We start from the raw sequence: 20,494 nt of genomic DNA, 5'->3' as shown, positions 1-20,494 counted from the left end.
AGCAGTGCTCAGGGATTATTCCTAGTGAGTCTTTGGCTATATATGGTGCTCTGGATGGGGTCAGCCCATGCAAGGCAAGTGCCTACTTGCTGTTCGCGCTCTTTTTTTTTTTTTTTTTTTTTGCTTTTTGGGTCACCAATACCCCGGCGATGCATAGGGGTTACTCCTGGCTATTGCACTGAGGAATTACCCCTGGCAGGGCGCAGGTGACCATATGGGATGCTGGGAATTGAACTCGGGTCGGCCGCGTGCAAGGCAAACGCCCTACCCGTTGTGCTATCACTCCAGCCCCGTCGCGCCGGCTTTCTTCTGACTTTGTTTGGGGGCCACACCTGGAAGGTTACTCCCAGCTCAGAGTCACAGTGCTCGGGACCATCTAGTGCTGGGGGTAGCCGGGGCTTCCCTTATGCAAAGCAGCTCTAGCCCTTTGGACCTTGCTCCTGGCCCCCAGGAAGGGTTTCCGACAGAGGCGCACAGTGAGCAGGGCTTACGAAAGAGACGGAATCACAGCAAGCGGAGGAAGGGCAGGGAAGGTCATCTGGTCAAATCCAGAGGCCGAGTAAAGGTCATTAGAATTGGCTATTGCCCTACAGCTCATAGGGCAAAGTGCTTACAGCAAGGGAAGAAGAGGGTGAGTCATAGGCTGAGTGAGGGAGGGCGGGGAGAGCAGGGACCGCACTGCGGCCTGGAAGCTCCTCCCCGGTCCAGCCCCCTCGCCTGACCAATGCAATCAATCTTCTCTCCTCCGGGTCCCACCTTGACCCCATCCCTCTTTTCCGGTTCTCTCCCTCCGAACCCGCCCGACCCAGACTCACACCCCACCTCCCATCAGGTTTAGAACAATCCGACCACTGCGGGCGCGCTCCTGCACCGCCTCCTGACACGCCTCTTCTCCTGCTGGTCCAATCAGCATCGCTCCTCCGAGCTCGCTCCGGTCCCTCCCGCCCCTTCCGGGCCCCGCCCCGCCCCGCCCAGACCACACCCGACCACGCCCCTTTCCCCGCCGGGCCTTTGGGCTGCCCAGGGCCACGCCCATTTGTGGGCGTTCTCTCCCATAGCCCCCGCCCCTCCCGCGCCTCCGGGCGCGGCCCCGCGACTCGGCGGCCCGCGAGCCGAGCTGCAGCCATGGCGGTCACCGCTGAGGGCGCCCGCAGGAAGGAGCGCGTCCTCTGCCTGTTCGACGTGGACGGGACCCTCACGCCGGCTCGCCAGGTAGGGCGCCGAATTCGGGAGCTGCGGTGGGCAGTGCCCGGCGGGCGCCCGCGCCACCTGCGCTGCTCGGCCGCGGGATGCCGCGGGGCTGACGTCCCGGCCCTGCGCGCCCACCCTCTAACCCCCGTGCCGCAGGGAGAAGGCTCCGAGCCCCGACCCCGGGCTTGCACCTTGCACCGGCCCCCGCCTCCGCTGAGCTTGCGGGGGCGCCCACCCCAGCCCCGTCTGCGGGCGCACCAGTAGCTTGCAGCCGGCGTTGGAGCCCAAGTCTGGGCGCTTCTATGTCTCGGGAACCGGGGGGGTGGGGAGTCTTGAGTCTAGCTCAGGGTCGTTTCTTGGGTCCCTCCCCTACGTTATCGCCCACCCGGAGCCCTGATGCGTGTTTGTGACTCCGCCCCCCGCATCGGGATCCTGGTTGCCCAGGGGATGGTGGCCAGGCCGGAGGCTGCAGGGAACGCAGGCCCTGGCCTCCCTTCTTAGGTGGTGAATGCGGAGATTTGGGGAGGGGAAAGACAAAAAAGTGGTGCCCGACTGTTCTGTGCCCGCCTGCGACGCTTTGACGAGCACCCTGGCGTGGGCGACTGTGTCGGGAGCGCAGGCAGGGCTGTGCGCCCCAGGCTCCCGTGCAAGCTTCGTGCTCAGGAGCCCCGCTGGGAGTGACACAAAACATCCTCCAGCAAAGCTCCCTCCACGGGAGACGGGGAAAGTCCGGGTGACTAGGTGGGACGCAGGCATGGGACTTTCCATAGCTCTCCCCAGAGTACCCTCCCATGTCGCCATGCCTCCAGACACTGGCGACATCCCTAAGCTCTTTCCCCCGTGGCCACCGTCCCCGCTGGACAGTATCAGTCTTGACTCTCCGAGTGCTTGACGACGAATGCGCCGGGTTATGTGTCCTGGTGGGCTGTCTTCTGGGGTCACCAGGTAGTTAGTTGCTTGGTGGGGGCCCGGCACTGTGGAGGCACTGACTCTCCCTGAAACCTACCAGTGACCCCCTTCCAGTAGCAGCTGTGGTCACCCCGCCTTTTGTAGAAGGGACAGAGGAGGCGGAGAAAGCCAAGCCTGGGCTGGAGGCTCAGCCTGATGGGCTGCGCAGAGGCGCTGCGAGCAGGTGGCCCAGCTGTGAGGCCCAGTAGCCACACGGGCCCTGAACTCAGACCTGTGGCCCCAGAACAAACAATCGGGCTGGCGCAGTAGTGCACCAGCAGGGCGGTTGCCTTGTATGCCTCCGACGGGGTTCCCCTGCACCCCATATAGTCCCTCGAGCCCCTGCAGGAGCGATCTCTGAGCTCATAGCCAGGAATAAACCCTGAGCACCGCCCGAGTGTGGCGAAAACAAACAAATAAATAAATAAATAAATAAGCCGCTTCAGAGCCTTGCTCAGGGTCGTCCTGCTGTTGAGGTCACTTGAGCCGGGGTTGAAGCCAACACCCAAGTGCATCTGATTCTGAGCTCTGGGTTCTCTGCTGGGAACTGAGTGCTGAGAGGCCCGGTGCTTCCCCGCCTTCCCTTGCAGAAAATCGACCCCGAGGTGGCCGCCTTCCTGCAGAAGCTGCGCAGCCACGTGCAGATCGGCGTGGTGGGCGGCTCCGACTACTCCAAGATCGCGGAGCAGCTGGGTGAGGGGGATGAAGGTAAGGGGTCGGCCGCTCGGGAAACAGTGGGCCCAGGCGGGTGGGCATGGGGGACCACGCTGCTCTCCACGGCCTGTGTTGGGGTGTGGGGGGGGTTGCCCAAAAAAATCAAGCAAACAGCCCTCCTGCTAAACAAATGAGCTTCTGGGCAGGGCCCCGCCCCAGGTCCTTTGCATCCCACTCCCCTGGCCGAGCCCTGAACGTGCCTCCTGTAAGGCAGGCACAGCGGCACCGTCGCACAGTAATATGTGACCGAGGACTGGAAGTCACCAGAGCCCCAAGCCCTGTGGCGCCTCTCAGTCTTCAAAGCAAACACTTTTTTTTTCTTTCTGGGTCACACCCAGCGATGCAGAGGGGTTACTCCTGGCTCTGCACCCAGGAATTACTCCTGGCGGTGCTGGGGGTGCCATATGGGATGCTGGGAATCGAACCCGGGTTGGCCGCATGCAAGGCAAACGCCCTACCGGCTGTGCTATCGCTCCGGCCCCCAAAGCAAGCACGCAAGCACTTATGTCTGTCTCCATCTTCACTGCCCTCTGGGCCCCAGCGGTGGCCTCCTGCTCTGTGGGCACTTTCCCTGCCCCTCTGGCAGCAGGCAGGGATGAGAACCCCCGTGAGGGCCCTGAAGTGTGTGGAAGTGCTGCCCCCTGCTGGGTGGGCCCTGGGAGACAGGTGGGCAGCAAGCTCTGCGCCCTGGAGCTGGGACCGGCCTAGTGGGCGGGGCAGGAGCCCAGGGGCTGAGAAAGCGGGTTCCTCGGGGACCCCGGGGCAGCCGGCTCTCACCCCAATTCTCCTCTCTGTGGCCCTGAAGTCGTCGAGAAGTTCGACTACGTGTTTGCCGAGAACGGGACGGTCCAGTACAAGCACGGCCGGCTGCAGTCCAAGCAGGTCAGTGCCAGCATAGGTGGCGGCGGGTGGGCGGGCCATGGGCAGGGAGGCGTCGGTCACCACGGTCACCGCGCTCAGGCTGTGCCCTTGCCCAGACCATCCAGAGCCACCTGGGGGAGGACCTGCTGCAGGACCTGATCAACTTCTGTCTTCACTACATGGCCCTGCTCAGGCTGCCCAAGAAACGGTGAGACACCCCCGTGCATCTGCACCCCCCCACCCCGTCCCCACCTGTGCGGTGGAAGGGCGTCCCCGAGGCCGGTCCCTGGCATGCGCTCAGGGTTCCCGCCCCGCCTCGCAGAGGGACGTTCATCGAGTTCCGGAACGGCATGTTGAACATCTCACCCATCGGCCGCAGCTGCACCCTGGAGGAGCGAATCGAGTTCTCGGAGCTGGACAAGGTGCGGGAGTCCAGCCGCCCAGCGCCGGCCTTCTTTCCTCAACACCAGCTGGGGGCATGGGGGCTTGGTCACACGTGGCCCCTCCCTCCCTTGGCGACTGAGCGGGTGCCACATCCCTGCTCAACTGCGCAGGGCCCTCGTTGTCCCCCACTGGGTCTCAGCTGGTCGTTTGTTTTCCCACCTCCAGGCAGTCCTCCAGGTCTGCCAGCCCTCCTCCATTGGCTGCCTCAGGCCCACCTCCCTGGCCTTGAGGCGCCCCGGGAGGTGTGTGGTGGACGGAGTGAGAGGCGAGGAGGCCCGTTTGCTGAGGTTCCAGGAAACTGGCTTTTGGGGGGCATGGGACTCACTCGAGTGCTCAGGGGATCAGTTAGAGAGGGAGGAGGCAAACTCGGGGCTCCTATGCAACGCGCGGCTGCTTCTCGGGGTCTCCTCCAGGCCTCGGAAGAAGGGAGAAAGCCATGAAGGTCTTTTTGTTTTGGTTGGTTTTGTTTGTTTGTTTTTGGCTTTTTAGGTCACACCAAAAAGGGGTTACTGCTCAGGGGTCACTCCTGGCTCTGCACTCAGGAATTACCCCTGACAGTGCTCAGGGGACCATATGGGATGCTGGGAATCGAACCCGGGTCGGCCCCGTGCAGGGCAAACGCCCTCCCCACTGTGCTATCACTCTGGCCCCTCGATTTGCTTTTTGGGCCATACCGGCAGGGCTTCCTCCTGGCTCTGCACCCAGGAGTACCTCCTGGCGGTGCTTGGGGGACCAGATGGGCTGTCGGGGATTGAACCCAGATCACCTGTGTGCAAGGCAAATGCCCTCCCCGCCATGCTGTCACGCCGGCCCCAGGTCCCTGAAGGTTGCTGGTGCAGAGAAGCCGTCACAGCAGGCCGAGCCGGGCCCCCCAGCCCCCTGCCTGCCCACCTGCCCGGGTAGGGGTGCCAGGACCGGGAGCCTCTGCCCTCAGCTGGCGAGGCGTGCTGGCTCACGCTGACTCAGCGTCTTCTCTCGTCTTTGGCTCCCGGGCACCCCACCCCAGCCGAGCCCCAGAGAAGCCATTAGGCCCGGAGGCCTGGGATGACCCGCTTGGGCGGAGGCTCAGCCCTGCTGGGGGGCGGGGTTGCCCAGCGGCCCCATCTGCTCTAGCCACAGAGGAGCTTCTGGGCCAGCTCCAGCCCTCCCGGGGGCCCCTGCCTTCTGGGAAGCAAGGCCAAGGCCACTGGGACGCCTGTCCCCTCCTTGTTCCCTCGAGACTTCATTTGGGATTTCATCCTTTTCTCTTTGTGGGTTTTTGGGTCATACCTGGCTCTGGCGGTGCAGGGCACAGTGTGGAGTGCAGAGCGTTCGGACCAGGGTCGGCCGCAAGCCAGGAACGTGCATTAGTGCCTCCCCCCACCCCCCGCCGACCCCCCGTGCTGTCTGGCCAGCCCCTGGTCCCCACAGCTGCCGCCTCATCCTGGGCCCCTTCTGGCCCAGACACACACACACACACACACACACACACACACGTGTGCCCGGGGACCTGCCCTGAGCCTGTCCCTTCCTGCCCCCATGGAGCCCCGATAAAGGCCCGGCCTTCTCCAGGCCTCTCCTCTGTTTCATTTTTTATTCCTTTCTTTCTTTTGTTTCTGTGTTTGTTTTTTGGGGCCACACTCAGCAGTGCTTCTGCCTCTGTGCTCAGGGATCACTCCCAGCGGGGCTCAGGGGACCCTGTGGCGTGCCGGGAATCCAATCCAGGTCAGCCACACGCAAAGCAAACGTTCTCTCCGCTGTGCTCCTGCTCCAGCCCCTCTTTATCTTCTTCTTTTTTTTTTTTTCCGGTGGGGGGGTCTTTGGGCCACACCTGACAGTGCTAGGGGGCCTGGGTGCCGTGGGGGTCAAACCCGTAGGCACAGCGTGACCTGCCGGGGCCTGAGGAAGGGGGGGTGTCCCACTGGGAGCCTGGCGCCCTCCGCCCCTGAGTCTGCCCATCGCCTTCTGCAGAAGGAGAAGATCCGGGAGAAGTTTGTGGACGCGCTGAAAACCGAGTTTGCTGGCAAAGGGCTGAGGTTCTCCCGAGGTGTGTGCACCCGCCTCCCCTCAGCCCTGCACGGCCGCGCTTTCCGGAGTCCTTAGGAAGCCCCCAAGCCAGAGTCTCCCTCCCTTCCCAAGTCTGGTCCAGAAGCAGACCTGTCCAGAATGTTCTGGAAGCTGGCCTGCTCCTCCCCCCCTGCACTGCCAGCTCTGATGGCCTCTGGGGCTGCTGCGTGCCCTCCCTCAGGCCCTTGCCCCCAAGTCAGCCCACCCTTGCTGGCTTCCTCCCCCGGGGGGCCTGGTCAGTTTGTCCCCAAGAGTCCCCTCCGGGAGGGCAGCAGCGTTCTTGCGGGTATGGGCCGGGCCCAGGTGCCCGCAGACAGCCTGTCGCCCCCCCCCCCCCCAGGAGGAATGATCAGCTTCGACGTCTTCCCCGAGGGCTGGGACAAGCGCTACTGCCTGGACAGCCTGGACCAGGACTGCTTCGACACCATACACTTCTTCGGGAATGAGACCAGCCCCGTGAGTGGCCCCTCCCCCCCCCCCGGAACCCTCCCCAGCCCGTCCGACATGGGGTGACAGAACCGCTCGGAGGGCTGGGCCCCGGGTGCGAGGAGGCCGCCCCTCACACCCTCCCGGCCGGCTCTGCACAGGGCGGGAACGACTTCGAGATCTACGCGGACCCCCGAACCGTGGGCCACAGCGTGACGTCCCCGCAGGACACGGTGCAGCGCTGCCGGGAGATCTTCTTCCCCGAGACCGCCCACGAGGCCTGACCCGCCGCCCAACTTCGGACTTCCGGGGAATTCCCCACACACACACACACACACACACACACACACAGGGTGGGGCACCCCAGGGCCAGGACCCAGTGAGACCCCTCGGGGTCGGCCTTGCAGCCCCGTCCCTGCCCTCGCCCGGCTGCAGCTGCTGCTTCTGCCTCGGACCCCTGCGCTGTCTGCGCCCCGGGAGGCGCGTGCGTCCGTGGCACTGGGCTGGCACCTCCTCAGCTCCCGTCCTCACTGACATTAAAGCGCCAGGGCAGCAAGGTCACAGCGTGGCTTTGGATGGCTTTTGTCTGCTGGGTCACAGCTGTACCAGAGCCACCAGGGCAAGAGGTGACCCGGCGGGTCCCTGGAGGGGCAGGTACAAGGGGAGTGTCCCCCTCAGGCCCTCTCCCCAGTACACAGACAGACAGACAGAGCGCTGGGCCGGACTGAGTCACAGTTGAGGGTTTATTGCCAGTGTGGGCGGTGGGGAGTTGGGGAAGGGGGTCTCAGGAGGGTTCTGGGGCCTGAGCAGAACTGACATCTGCCTCCCCTGTCCCCGCAGCCCCCACCTAACTTGTGTCTGCAGGGGGTGGGGGGTCCCCACGGCTGGCCAGTGTTTTTGGGTTCCCTGGGCTCAGCTTCTGCAGGCAGCTTCCTCGGCCAATCGCCAACCCTCATCTGGACATCTGAACCCCAGGTCTACTCAGAGGAGGGCTCTGAGGGCCACTGTCCCTGGCCAGCCTCCCTGGACCCCCACCTCCTTCCTGATGAGGTGTCCCATTCTCCCGGGAAAGGGCTGGGATAGAGTGTCCCCTTCCGGCCGCCCCCCCCCCACCGCAAGCAAACACAGAAACGCACACGTGCACACAGACCCCATGGACACAGCTCTGCAGCCCCGCCCAGGTGGGGGGTAGGGGGAGGGGGGCGTGTGTCCATCTGTCGCTGGCCCTGGGCTCTGGGCGGCAGAGCAGGTGAAGGGATGGTGGCAGCATTCCCCCATTGGGCACTACACCTTGTCTCCTAGGGGGCAGCACGGCTCAGGGAGGGCACAGCAGTGGCCAGGTGGGGGCCCCGGGCTGCCTCTGGGGGGTCGAGGGGGGGTCGGGGAGGGAAGTCCACGGCCCCCAAGGATGTCCTGCTGGCCCCACTCGGGTGCTTCCGGGGCGAGGAGGCACCTCCCTCAGAGTGGCCCCCAGGCTGGGGCCGGTGCGGGGGGCTGAGGCAGGGGAGCAAGCTTGAGGGGCTGACGGGACCCTTGGGTGCCCCCAGACCCCGGCGCCGGGCTTGGCATCACTCGTGAGCAGGTTGGCGGAAGGGGGCTGGGTGGGGGTAACGACAGCACGACAGGATAGGGGGTCGCCCTGGCCCAGCTCACGGGACCGTCACAGGTCACGGGGTAGAGGGTGGCACGCGAGCACGGACAGACGGGGAGGGGGGCCGGCGCCCCGGCCTAGGAGCCCACCACCTGGCCCGACCAGGTCTCGTGTGGCGTGTGCGGGGCCAGCTGTGTGAGCACCACCTCCACGGCCTGGAACTTCTGGTTCTTGGGCGGGATCGGGCACATCTTGTAGGTCACCTCGTCCCCCTCCACAGGCACATACTCGCCCTCGATGCTGGCGGGCAAGAGAGGGGCGTCGGCCGGCTGCACCCCTGCGCCGCGCCTGCCCGGGCAACCCGCCCCCCCTGTGCCGCTTTGGGGGTGCAGCAGAGGCCCCGGGTGGGGTCTGGGAAGCACCATGGCAGTTCAGACGCTTTCTTGGATGCCCCTGAGCCTGGTGTGGCCCCCAGTGCCACGTGTCCCCACCCTCTGAGCTTTGCTGGGGACCAGCCCAGAAGGGCCTCGGGTGGGGTCCAGCATCCTGCCCTGGGGGAGCTCTAGGGCTTCTTTTTTTTTTTTTTTTGCTTTTTTTTGGGTCACCCAGCGATGCTCGGGTTCCTCCTGGCTCTGAACCCAGGAATTACTCCTGGCAGTGCTCGGGGACCGATGGGAGGCCAGGGATCGAACTTGGGTCAGCTGCATGCAAGGCAAACGCCCTCCCCACCAGACTGTCGCTCCAGGCCCTCCTGGGGCTTCTGAGTGTCCCCTCCCCCACTGGCCCCAGCACCCCCCGTCTGCTGGGAGGAGGGGACCAGGCAGCGCGAGGGCCTTACTCGGACACGTGCACGAAGATGTCCTCGGAGCCGTTCTCGGGCGTGATGAAGCCGTGGCCCTGGGCGCGTGAGAACTGCTTACAGACGCCCCTGAACACCGGCCCGGCCGAGGCGCGGGCGGTCCTGAGAAGAGGGGCAGAGGGCCGGGGTTGGCCGCTGCCTGGGGATGCCCCCTCCACCCCCAGCTTCCCGCACGCCGCTCAAGGGGCACGTTTGCAGGACCTAGCCTGGCTGGCGCTCAGCACTCGTGTCTTCGGAAGCCTCCCCTGCTCCCCACCCCACCACCCCCAAAGGGCCACCTGAGGCTCAGATTCCATCCGGGTTTTCCCTCCTGTTCAGCCTCAACCTTCGCCTGTTCCATCCCCCAGACCCAGCAGGACCCTCAGCAGAGGCTCATGCCCAAGCCGGCACCTCCCGCAGCCCTGCTGAGCCAGACTCAGCACAGCCCTCCCCCCACCCCGCCCCGCCCCTAGCCTCAGAGAGAGTGAGAGTGAACGAGCAAAGGAGAGAGAGGGAGGGGGGGAGGGGAGAGGGGGGAGAAAGGGAGGGAGGGAGTCATGGAGGGAGGTGGAGTGAAGGAGGAGGAGGGAGGGAGGGTGTGAGCCAGTGAGGGTGTGAATGGGGGTATGGAAGGCCTGAGGGTGTGAATGAGGGAGTGAGTGAGAGAGAGTAAGGGTGTGAGGGAGGGAGGGAGGGAAGGAGGGAGGGAGGGTGTGAGTGAGAGTCTGAATCAATGAGGGAGTGGGTGAGGGTATGAGTGAGGGTGTGAGTGAAGGTGTGAGGGTGTGAGGGAGTGAGTGAGGGTATGATTGAGGGTGTGAATGAAGGTGGGAGGGAGTGAGAGAGAGTGAGAGGGAGGGAGGGAGAGAGTGAAGGTGTGAGTGAGTGAGAGGGTGTGAGTGAGGGAGAGAGAGTGAGGGTGTGAGGGAGTGAGAGGGAGTGGGGGAGGGAGAGAGGGAGGATGTGAGGGAGTGAGAGGGTGTGAGTGAGGGAGAAAGTGAGGGTGTGAGGGAGTGAGGGAGGATGTGAGAGGGTGTGAGTGAGGGAGAGAGAGTGAGGGTGTGAGGGAGGGAGAGAGTGAGGGTGTGAGGGAGTGAGAGGGAGTGGGGGAGGGAGGGAGGGAGGATGTGAGGGTGTGAGAGGGTGTGAGGGAGGGAGTGAGAGAGTGAGGGTGTGAGGGAGTGAGAGAGGGTGGGAGTGAGGGTATGAGGGAGTGAGAGGGAGGGAGGGAGAGAGTAAGGGTGTGAGGGAGTGAGAGGGTGTGAGTGAGGCAGTGAGGGAGGGAGGGAGGGAGTGAGAGATGGAGTGAGAGTGAGGGTGTGAGGGAGTGAGAGTGAGGGTGTGAGGGAGTGAGAGGGTGTGAGGGAGTGAGAGGGGAGTGAGAGAGGGTGTGAGTGAGAGTGAGGGAGTGAGAGTGAGGGAGTGAGAGTGAGGGTGTGAGGGAGTGAGAGGGGGTGTGAGGGAGTGAGAGAGGGTGTGAGGGAGTGAGGAAGTGAGAGGGTGAGGGAGTGAGAGTGAGGGTGTGAGGGATTGAGAGGGAATGAATGCTGTCACAGGGGTCTATGCCCAGCTCCCCCTTGCCGCGCACCCTCAGGCCAGCGGCCAGTGGGCAGCGTGTCCCTGTACTCACGCCGAATACGTCCTGGTCCTCTTAGTGGGCAGAGGGCTGGGCAGGTCCCTGGCGGAGATGCCGCCGCGCTCCCAGACGCGGCTGCCCTCGCGGTGGAAGGGGAAGGTGGGCCAGACGGGGGACTTGGGGGAGTGCAGTGGGGGCACGACAGGGGGCGAGGTGGGCTCCGACGTCATGGCGGGGTCTGGCGGAGAGGCTGCTGCAGGGCTCCCGGGCTCGGCGGGCGGGGGGCTCTGGCGTCCTCGCGGGCAGGGCCCAGCCTGGCCCTGCGCGCCGGCTCCAGCCTCCGGCTCCGTCTGGAAGGAGAGGCCAGCTGAGAGGGCCGCTGGGCGCTGCCGGCCTCCCGGTGACTCCACACAGGCAGGGAGGACTCCAGGGGCCGAGCTGTGTGCCCCAAGGGTCCTGCAAGTCCCACTGCGGCTCTGCCACTCTGGGCGGCTGGGGGACCGGATGGCCCAGTGGGCAGTGCTCGGAATAGTTTGGCACCATTGTTAACTGTTTCTTTTTTTTTTTTTTTTTTTTTGCTTTTTGGGTCACACCCGGCGATGCACAGGGGTTACTCCTGGTTCTACACTCAGGAATTACTCCTGGCGGTGCTCAGGGGACCATATGGGATGCTGGGATTCGAACCTGGGTCGGCCGCGTGCAAGGCAAACGCCCTACCCTCTGTGCTATCGCTCCAGCCCCCTACTGTTTCTTTTTTTAAAAAAAAAAAAAATTGTTTCATTTATTTGGTTTAGGGGCCACACCAGCAATGCTCGGGGCTTAGCCCTGGCTCAGCACTCAGGAGTTACTCCTGGCAGTGCTCCGGTGACCAAATGGAGTGACAGAAATTGGACCCAGGTTGGTATGTGCAAGCCAAGCATCCTACCCACTGTACTATCTCTCCTCCGGTCCTTGTTTATTATTTTTTAATTATGTTGCATGGTGGGGGATGGTTCTTGGGTCAGACCCAGCTTGGGTACTACTCCTATCTCTGCTCACGGAATGGAACTGGGGTCGGCCACATGCAAATCAGACACCTGAACCCCCCTGTACTATCTCTCGGGCTCAGGTAGCTGTTTCGTTATACTGGGGGGCCACTTGAAGCGTGCTCGGCAGAACAGCCCAACTACTCTGGCCGTGCTCAGAGGACCACAAATGGTGCCAGGCCTCGGGCTCAGGTCGGCCACGTGCAAGGCAAACACCTGCCCTGCTGTTCTCTCCCTGCCGGCTGTTTAAAATCCACAGAACAGGGGCTGGAGCAATAGCACAGCGGGTAGGGCGTTTGCCTTGCACGCAGGAGACCCGGGTTCAATTCCCAGCATCCCATATGGCCCCCTGAGCACCGCCAGGAGTAATTCCTGAGTGCAGAGCCAGGAGTAACCCCTGAGCATCGCCGGGTGTGATCCAAAAATAAATAAATAAATAGATAGATAAATCCACAGAACAGGGCTTGGTGTTTTTGTCATTGTCAGTTGGTGGCAAGTAAGTCACCTCATGCAAGGCAGACGCCCTACCCACTGTACCATCTCTCCGACCCATGTTTTGTTCTATTTTTTGGTTGGGGGCAGGGGGGCGGGCTGGCGGTACTCAGGAATCACTTCTGGCCGTGCTGGAAGACCATATGGGGGCCGGGGGGTTGAATTCGGGTTGGCCACAGCAGCAAGGCCAATGCCTTATCTCCCAGCCCTTTGTTGGCCAACGTTCTTAGCCTCTGGGGCTGGAGCGATAGCACAGTGGGTAGGGCATTTACCTTGCACGCTGCCGACCTGGGTTCGATTCCCAGCATCCTATATGGTCCCCTGAGCACCGCCAGGAGTGATTCCTGAGTGCAGAGCCAGGAGTAACCCCTGAGCATCGCACGGTGTGACCCAAAAAGCAAAAACAAAAATGAAAAACAAAACAACAACAAAAAAACGCTCTTAGCCTCTGACTCTGCCCTTCTGTGTGCGAGGGGCACTGTGTGCAGAGAGGAGCGGGAACAGTTTCCTCAGCACCGGCTGGTGAGCTCTGATGCGGGCGGCTTTCCCTCAGCCTGTGCCCTCTGCTCCGAAGTGAAGGGCCAGAGAGATAGCCTGGTGGGGAGGGTTCTCGTCCCCAGCAGCCTATATGGTCCCCAGTGTACCACAGGGAGTAATTGCTGAGCAGAGCCAGGAACAAACCCTGAGCATTTCTGCCAGTTGTGGCCCAAAGCCCAAGCAAACAAAAAGAAAAATGGGAAGTGAGGTGGAGAGCACTGAGGCAGGAGGACTTGGGGTTAGGGACGAGAGCAGCTGGCACCTCCGGACACCTGCAATTGTGGGTACCAGAGCTTCTCGGCACGGCCCACGGTCACAGCGCAGCAGGGACGGCCTAGAACAAACCTTCCCCCTGGGCCCTGGGCCGGGCCGGTGGCCCGACGGGCAGAGCTCCGTCCCATCCCCAGCACCTCCGAATCCTCTGAGTCAGCCCAGAGCACTGAACTGGGAGTAGCCCCTGAGCACACCTGGGCGCTGCCGCCAAACCAAGCTAAGCCAGTGGGCCCACTCGCCAGCCTCACGCTCTCCGAGCCTCGCTCCCCCTCATCTCAGTCGGGGAAATACGGAAGCCGAGAGCAGGAAAAGACTCAGCGGCGGGTGACCTGCTCTACTTGCACTGACAAGGCTGTAGGTTCGATCCCCAATGCTGCACGCGCATGTGCAAGCACGCGCGCGCGCGCGCACACACACACACAGACACACGCACGCACACACACACACACACACACACACACACACACAGAGCTGATGACGTGGGGCGACAGGCCCCCCTCCTCCGTAGGCCCTGCGGTCAGACGCTGCGCTGCTCTATTTCTGGCCTCGGTCCTGGGTTTCCCGGGAGAGTTAAGGTGGGCGCCAGCGCCCCTGGCAGCGCCCGCACCGCCCGCCCAGCTGACGGCCCTGGAGACGCAGAAGCAGGTCTTGGCTGCCAGCTCGCAGCAAGTGGGATTTTTCTGGGTCACGATGATCTGTCAGCGCCACAGTTCCCCCCCCACAACCCAGCCAGCACTGCAGGGTGGGACTGCCAGCTCTCGGCATCCCCCCCCCCGACCAGTGAGGGGTTTCCTCTGCTCCAAGCCCCCCGTGGAAGGCCAGGAAGGCTGAGGCTGGCCTCAGAGAGGCGGAATCACGGGAGCGTGCCTGGCGGTCCTGGCCCCGTTGTCCGGGAGCCACCCCTGGCCAGAGGTCCCCAAATGTCACCGGATAGTAGCAGTAGCTGGTGGGGGCTCAGCCAGCGGGGTACCAAAGTGCAGGCCCCCCTGGAGTGAGCTACAACCCTGAGGCTGCAGACAGGGCGGGTTTCCTGCTGGGGTGTTTGACCCCTGGACCAGGGGAGGGCTGGCGGGGACCCAGAGGTCGCTCCCGCACACAGAGCCCCCGAGCACTGCAGAGAGTGCCCGAAAAAACAAACAAACAAAAAAACAGAAACAGAGATGGGGCCAGAGCGATAGCACAGCAGGGAGGGCGTTGGTCTTGCACGCCGCCATCCTGGGTTCGATCCCCGGCATCCCATAGGGTCCCCTGAGCACCACCAGGAGTCATGCCTGAGTGCAGAGTTGGGTGTGACCCCTGAGTATCACTAGGGTGTGACCCAAAAAAGGAAAAAAAAACAACAATCAGAAGCTGGAGTGATAGCACAGGAGGGAGGGTGTTTGCCATGCACACGGCCGACCCTGGTTCAAGCCCCAGCACCCCATAGGGTCCCCTGAGCACTCCCAGGAGTGATTCCTGGGCGCAGATCTGGGGGTTACCTCTGGGCACTGCTGGGTGTGACCCAAAAACGAAAAATGAAAATGGGAAAAGACAAACAGGAGCAGAAGTCGGAGGAACAAGGACAGCAAAGGCTCCGATGGCTGGGGGTCGGGTCCAGCCTCTCTGCCTTAGCTCATGCACCGTCGTCCTCAGCCTCAGTTTCCCCATCTGTCAGTCGAGCTGCCAGTGGCCCCCTGAGAATGGGCCGCTCTCTGGCTGTCTCACCTGGCCCAGCTCTCTCTGCCTTTGGGCTCCGGGACCCTGAGACTCCACAGTGAGGGGTCAGCGGGGCGAGAATAGAGCACCGGCCTGGGAAAGGGTTTCACCCTGCTGGCCGGTGACCCCTTCGCTGGGTTCCCAAGCACCCCCAAAACAGACCAGGGCTCATGCACATTTCTGTCATCGTAGGCAGATCAGGACGAGCAGTCTGTCTCCAGCCCCGTGCTGTGCTCATGCTGTGTGACCTGGGCCCAGCGTCTGCATCTCTCTGGACCTCACTTTTCAGCTGGTCCCACTGAGATGATGAAGGGTCCACTGGACAGACCCCTCAGGTGGTTAGAATACAGAAGGGAGCAGATCAGCGGCCTGGAGGAGACACCCTGCCACTGAGCCACTCCAACCGAGACCCGGAGGGCCCCAACAGGGATGTGCTGGAAGGACCCGTCACTCTGCCCATTGGTTGTCACCATGCGCCCTGCGCCCAGCTCCCTGCTGAGTCCTCCATCACCTGCCTCCATCACCACCAGTATCGCCCCATTCTGCAGAAAGGTAAACTAAGGCCCAGAACAGTGTGGTCAGGCCGGCCTGGTGCTCCCGGCCTAGGAGATTTGGATTTCGGGGTCCAGCCCTTGGGGAGAGGGAGAGGCAGGGGCAGGTGGGGAGACACGGGGCACTGGGCCTGGGGGGTGGGGGTTGTGTCTCAGGCTTGGTGCTGACTCAGACGGTGACCCTGGGTGAGTCACTCGCCAACCCAAGCTCACAGAAACCCCCCCCCAAAAAAAGCATCCCGGGCCCCGCCAGCTATGGAGGAACCAGGGACGGGGGCGACAAGGGCCGCCAGCCTGAGGGAGGGGTGCCGCGGGCGGGGCTGAAGGGTTCTGGACACTGAGGCCTTGTTCGAGGTGGGCCTGGCAGGGGGAGAGAACAACCTGATGTCCCCGTTTCCAGGCGCTCCCTCCCCGTCCCCCACACCCCCCCCAGAGTCTGAGCAGAGCCGGTGACCTGGTTAGACCTGGGGCTCCCCCCACCCCCAGTGCACTGGAGGGGCGGCCCGGTCAAAGGTGAGCCTAGTGGAGACCCTTGTCCCAAGCCTGCTCCATCCTGGGGGCCCCCTGCCCTGCCAGGGGACCCTTTGGGCTCCTTGGGGTGTTTGGGACAGGGAGGCTGTGCGACCCGGGGAGGATCCCTCTCCTCTGAGCGACCTGGGACCCAAGTCAGGTGACCCCGAAGCTGTCCACTCTGGGCCCCATCTTTCCTCTGGTCCTCGGGCTGGGGAAGCCCCTACCGCGTGCCCTCCCCCCTGCAGCTCTGCGTGGAGAAAGCCTGGCCCCACGCCCTTCCCACCAAGCTTGGGGTCCTGCCTGCAGCTCGGGACCTCGAGCGCCCTCTGCTGGCAACACTGTTGCAGGGGGGGCGATAGGGACCAGCCTTAGGGGCTTCCCCTCCCCTCTCCGGACCATTTTGGGGACCCCCGACATGCACCATGCACTCTGCTGACTCTGTGGAGGTGGCGAGCCTCTGTGTCCACACTGTCCCCTACCCCGGTCCCCGGCTATGGAGTCTTCCCGGCGGGGGCAGCAGCTGGGGCGGGGGGCGGGGTTCCGTGTTGAAAGATTTCAAAGAAACAGGGGCAGGAGGGAGCGAGCCGACTTTGAAAGTCCCAGGGGCCTCTGGGATGGAGTCAGGTTGGGGGGGGCGGGTACTGGCTCCCCACCCCCCCAAGGGAGAGGTCTGTCTGGGGGGAGGGGCCCTGCCGCCCACCCCCTCCGCCAGCCTTCCTCCCCCTCCCCAGCGGCAATCTGCATCTCACGCGGCATTTGTGATTGTTCTCGGCCCTCCGCTCCTTCCCCCCCCCACCCCAGGCTAGGCAGGGATCGGCCTCTCCCGGGTGGGTGCCAGGGTTAGGCAGCTCAGCGACATGCCCCCCCCTCCCCATCCACAGCGGGGGGTGCGGTGTGAGAGCATCACCCCAGTTTTCTGGGGGCTGGAGGTCAGAGGGGATTGAGAACAGAGGAGGGGAGTGGTCTGGGAGCCCCTCTCCAAGGCCATTATCAGGATTCACCCATCACCCACGGCAGAGGGAGGGAGGGAGGGAAGGGAGGGAGGACAGCAGCTGGGTCCGACTGTCGCTGCCCCCCCTCCCCGCCCCCCGCAGCCCCCCCCAGCCCAGCCCTGGATTCCGGGGAAGAAGCAGCCGCTGTCTCAGCTCTGTCCTTCTGCCTCTGCCGGGAACATTGTTTCTAGTCCTTTCTCTCCGCAGGTTCCCAGACGGGAGGCTGCGGATTGGCAGGTGTCTGCCGCTCTGTCTGTCTGTCTGTCTCTCTCTCTCTCTCTCACACACACACTCACACACACACACGCGCGCGCGCACACGCATGCAGGCACACTGAAGCGCACACTCGTGTGCAAGGAGACCACACAGCCTTGTGTCCCGGAGATGCAGGCGGAGAGGAAGGCTAGAGCTGCCCCCTCCCCCACTGAACCCGGCCCGCGGAGCTGCCCTCCCAGGTCCGTCCCTCCCCCGAGGGTTCTGGCCGCTGCCCTGCCCTGCCTGCCCTTACCTCTCCAGCAGCCGCTTCCCGCCGCTGAGTGTGTGAGTGTGAGTGTGTGCGAGCATGCGGTGCCTCACTCACTCACACGCCTCCTCCTGACGTCAGGAGGAGCAGGACGAGGCCGGTGGGAATTTGTACTCGGCTTAAAGGCCCCGCGGCCGCCAGACACAGCTCTGCGGGCACCAGCCTCGGCCCCCGGCCTGAAAGCTGCTGTTTTTGGAAAGTGGCGTTTATCCCCACGCCAGGGTATAATTTGCCCTGCCAGGTGGGAGTAGCTGCCGAGGAATGCAGGGGAGGCGGGTGGCAGCATTCCGGGCAATTATGCAGTGCGCATGCGAGGCGGGATGGAGGTCACCGCCAGCAGGAGCTGTCCCTGCGCCGCCTCCCCCTGAGTGTCCCTGTCCTCTCTGAGCTTGGACCCTGGGGGCCCCCACTCAGCCCTGGAGCTGTTTGCATTGAACCAGCTGAGCAGGGCCAGTGACGGGCTCACGTCCTCTCACACTTCTACATACAGTCACATAATCACACACATCACACACTCACACACACAATCTACTCCTCACACACACAATCATGGATCGCACAGTCACAAGTCACATGCTCACAACACACAATCACATACACTCAGAATCACATACTGATCACCCAGTCACACCCATACACACACTTTCACACACACAATCACATACTCATCACACACTTATCACACAGTCACACACAATCACTCATCACATAGTCACACACTCATCACACACAGTCACACAATCACACTCATCACACACAGCCACACAATCACACTCATCACACACAGCCACACAATCACACTCATCACACACAGCCACACAATCACACTCATCACACACAGTCACACAATCACACTCATCACACACAGTCACACAATCACACAATCACACTCATCGCACACAGTCACACAGTCACACACACTTTCACACAGTCACTCATCACACACAGTCACACACATAATCACACTCATTACACACAGTCCACAGTCACACACGCACATACACTTGCATGTATACACTCAGTCGCACACTCAGTCACGCACTCACACACTCATACAGCAACACACACATACACACAGTCACTTGCACATACACAATCACCCACTTTTACACACACATATATCCGCATATGCACACTCCCATACTCACACTCTCATGCAGTTACATACTCACTCACTAATACACCTTCACAGAGAAACCTGCTCTCAAAATGCACACACTTTTGCATCACAGGAACACGCGGTCACATGTGTGTTTAGCATGCTCAGTCTCCTCCTTGCCAGTCCCTTCCCCTCAGCCTGGCACACAGAGGGACTCACACACACACACACACACACACACACACACACACACACACACAGAGGTTGGCATCTCCAAAGCTATTTGGAAATAATGTGCAGTGAGGAGTGAAAAGGAAAACATTCAAGAAAAAATACGAACAACTGGGCCTGCAGACGAAGTACTGGCTTACGGAGCTTGCCTTGTGCACAGAACCCAGGTTCAGTCTCTCCCGGGCCCCACACAAGGATTTCCAATGCCACCGTATATCCCTGTCCTCTAGAACCTTCTACAAGGATTGGGCTCTGCAGGCTTCAGTTTCTCCTGTTACCAGAGAGATGGAAAGACGCGTCACTTGTCATCACCTGAGGCCTGGACCTCTGGTTCTGCCCCCTCGGCCGAGAGCAGCCCCGCTGGAAGCCCTTTCTGCAGGGCAGACCCGTTCCCAGGGCGCCGGGGATGCGGTGTGAGCACACTCGGTGTGAGCAGCCCCTTCTCTTCCCTGAGCTTTGTCTGCTTGAAGCCAACAGGCGGGCGAGGCTCAGGAGGGATGAGCGGGCCGGGCGACTGCCCGAATCCCACCCTCAGCGGTTTCCCAGCCAGCCGGAGGGCGGGTGTGGGGGGCCACGGGGATGTTTCCTGCTCCTCACCCTGGCCCTCGCCCGCCTCCTTTGTTCCTCAGGCTCTGCTGACCAGCCCGACCCAGTGATGGCCCAGCTGACCGGGACCCCTGCACGATGCTCACTCTGAACCCCAAGAACACAAAGGAACCAAGTGGGGGCCCCGTCTAGAACTTTTTTTCTTTTTGGGTCACACCTGGCGATGCTCAGGGGTTACTCCTGGCTCTGCACTCAGGAGTTACTCCTGGTGGTGTTCGGGGGACCATGTGGGGTACTGGAAATCGAACCCGGGTCGGCTGTGTGCAAGGCAAATGCCCTCCCGGCTGTGCTACCGCTCCAGCCTTTAGAATTTATTTTTACTTTGGGGTCACAGCCAGTGGTCCTCAGGGGCTTCCCCTGGCTCAGCTGTTGGGGTTCACTCCTGACTAAGCTCAGGAACCCATGTGATACCAGGGATCGAACCCGGGCCTTCTGCATGCAAAATTGCTCCAGCCTGCAGTGCTCTCCTGGGCTCTGAGCCGGGGCGGAGTGGGGAGGGGAGAGGATCCTGCCCTCAGGAGGGGCCTGGGAGGAGGGGAGAGGAAGGCGGTGAGATGGGAGACCGGGAGGCAGGGCCTTGAAGGCCAGTTCTGAGGAGCCAGACGCCAAGGCCAAGGGCCCCTGCCGGACTGGGCCCTCCCCGTGTGCCCCGCTCCTCCTGGCTGCGAGCACAGCCCCGCCAGGGCTGGAGGGAGTGTCGGGACTCTCCCCAGGACTGTTCATTCAGGGACCGCAGCCGGGCTCCGCCCAGCCACCCACCAGCAGCTGAGTAACAAAGACACGGCTGCTGGAAACAGGGGCTCAGCGCCGAGGTTATTTTAGTGAAAAGCTTGAGAATTCAATAGCTCATCTCCTGCCAAAGGCGCCCTGGCCAGGAACAGCTGGAGAGGTGGGTGCGGGCACGCGGCTGATTCATCCCGATAGCGGCTCCCGCTGGCTGGCTGCCAAGTGCCGGCCCTCACTCAGCCCAGAGGAGGTATGGCTGCCACTTGGCACATGCGGAAAAATACAGGCTCGGGGAGGTTAAGGAACTTGCCCCTGAGCACTGCTGGGTAGAGCCCTGGGGCACCTGAGCACCAGATCATTAAGCCTTTTGACTAACTATTACTGGGTTGGCCCCGGGCCCCCAGCCTGAGCACGCCCAGGAAGCCATAAAAATAAACCCAGGCCTGAGAGATAGGAGAGCAGACAGGGGCTCACCTTACACGCTTGCTTCTGACCCGGGTTCAATTCCCAACATCCCATAGGGTCCCCCCAAGCACCATCAGGAGTGATTCCTGAGTGCAGAGCCAGGAGTAACCCCTGAGCGTCACCGGGTGTGA

The 20,494-nt window shown here is 62.6% G+C and overlaps 2 protein-coding genes across 2 annotated transcripts; one reads left to right on the top strand and one right to left on the bottom strand.

Moving 5' to 3' along the window:
- The first annotated feature begins 1,049 nt into the window (after positions 1-1,049).
- Positions 1,050-7,191, top strand: PMM1 (phosphomannomutase 1). Its single transcript, XM_055142655.1, has 8 exons — positions 1,050-1,212; positions 2,730-2,847; positions 3,659-3,735; positions 3,831-3,922; positions 4,037-4,136; positions 6,109-6,184; positions 6,545-6,660; positions 6,792-7,191. The coding sequence occupies exons 1-8, from the start codon at positions 1,126-1,128 to the stop codon at positions 6,912-6,914; spliced, it is 789 nt and encodes a 262-aa protein (XP_054998630.1). The 5' UTR covers positions 1,050-1,125; the 3' UTR covers positions 6,915-7,191.
- A 164-nt stretch (positions 7,192-7,355) lies between these two features.
- CSDC2 (cold shock domain containing C2) lies at positions 7,356-17,439 on the bottom strand. The gene is made up of 4 exons (XM_004610544.2): positions 17,222-17,439; positions 10,690-10,985; positions 9,060-9,182; positions 7,356-8,521 (listed from the first exon to the last, which is right to left on the bottom strand). Exons 2-4 carry the CDS (start codon positions 10,863-10,865, stop codon positions 8,359-8,361), a joined length of 462 nt encoding a protein of 153 aa, XP_004610601.1. The 5' UTR covers positions 10,866-10,985; positions 17,222-17,439; the 3' UTR covers positions 7,356-8,358.
- Between the last annotated feature and the right edge of the window lie 3,055 nt (positions 17,440-20,494).

The sequence above is a fragment of the Sorex araneus genome, chromosome 6, assembly GCF_027595985.1.
Source record: "Sorex araneus isolate mSorAra2 chromosome 6, mSorAra2.pri, whole genome shotgun sequence".
NCBI classification, from domain to species: domain Eukaryota; kingdom Metazoa; phylum Chordata; class Mammalia; order Eulipotyphla; family Soricidae; genus Sorex; species Sorex araneus.
The sequence above is the reverse complement of the archived record's forward strand: the minus strand, read 5'-3'. Positions and strand labels throughout refer to the sequence as shown.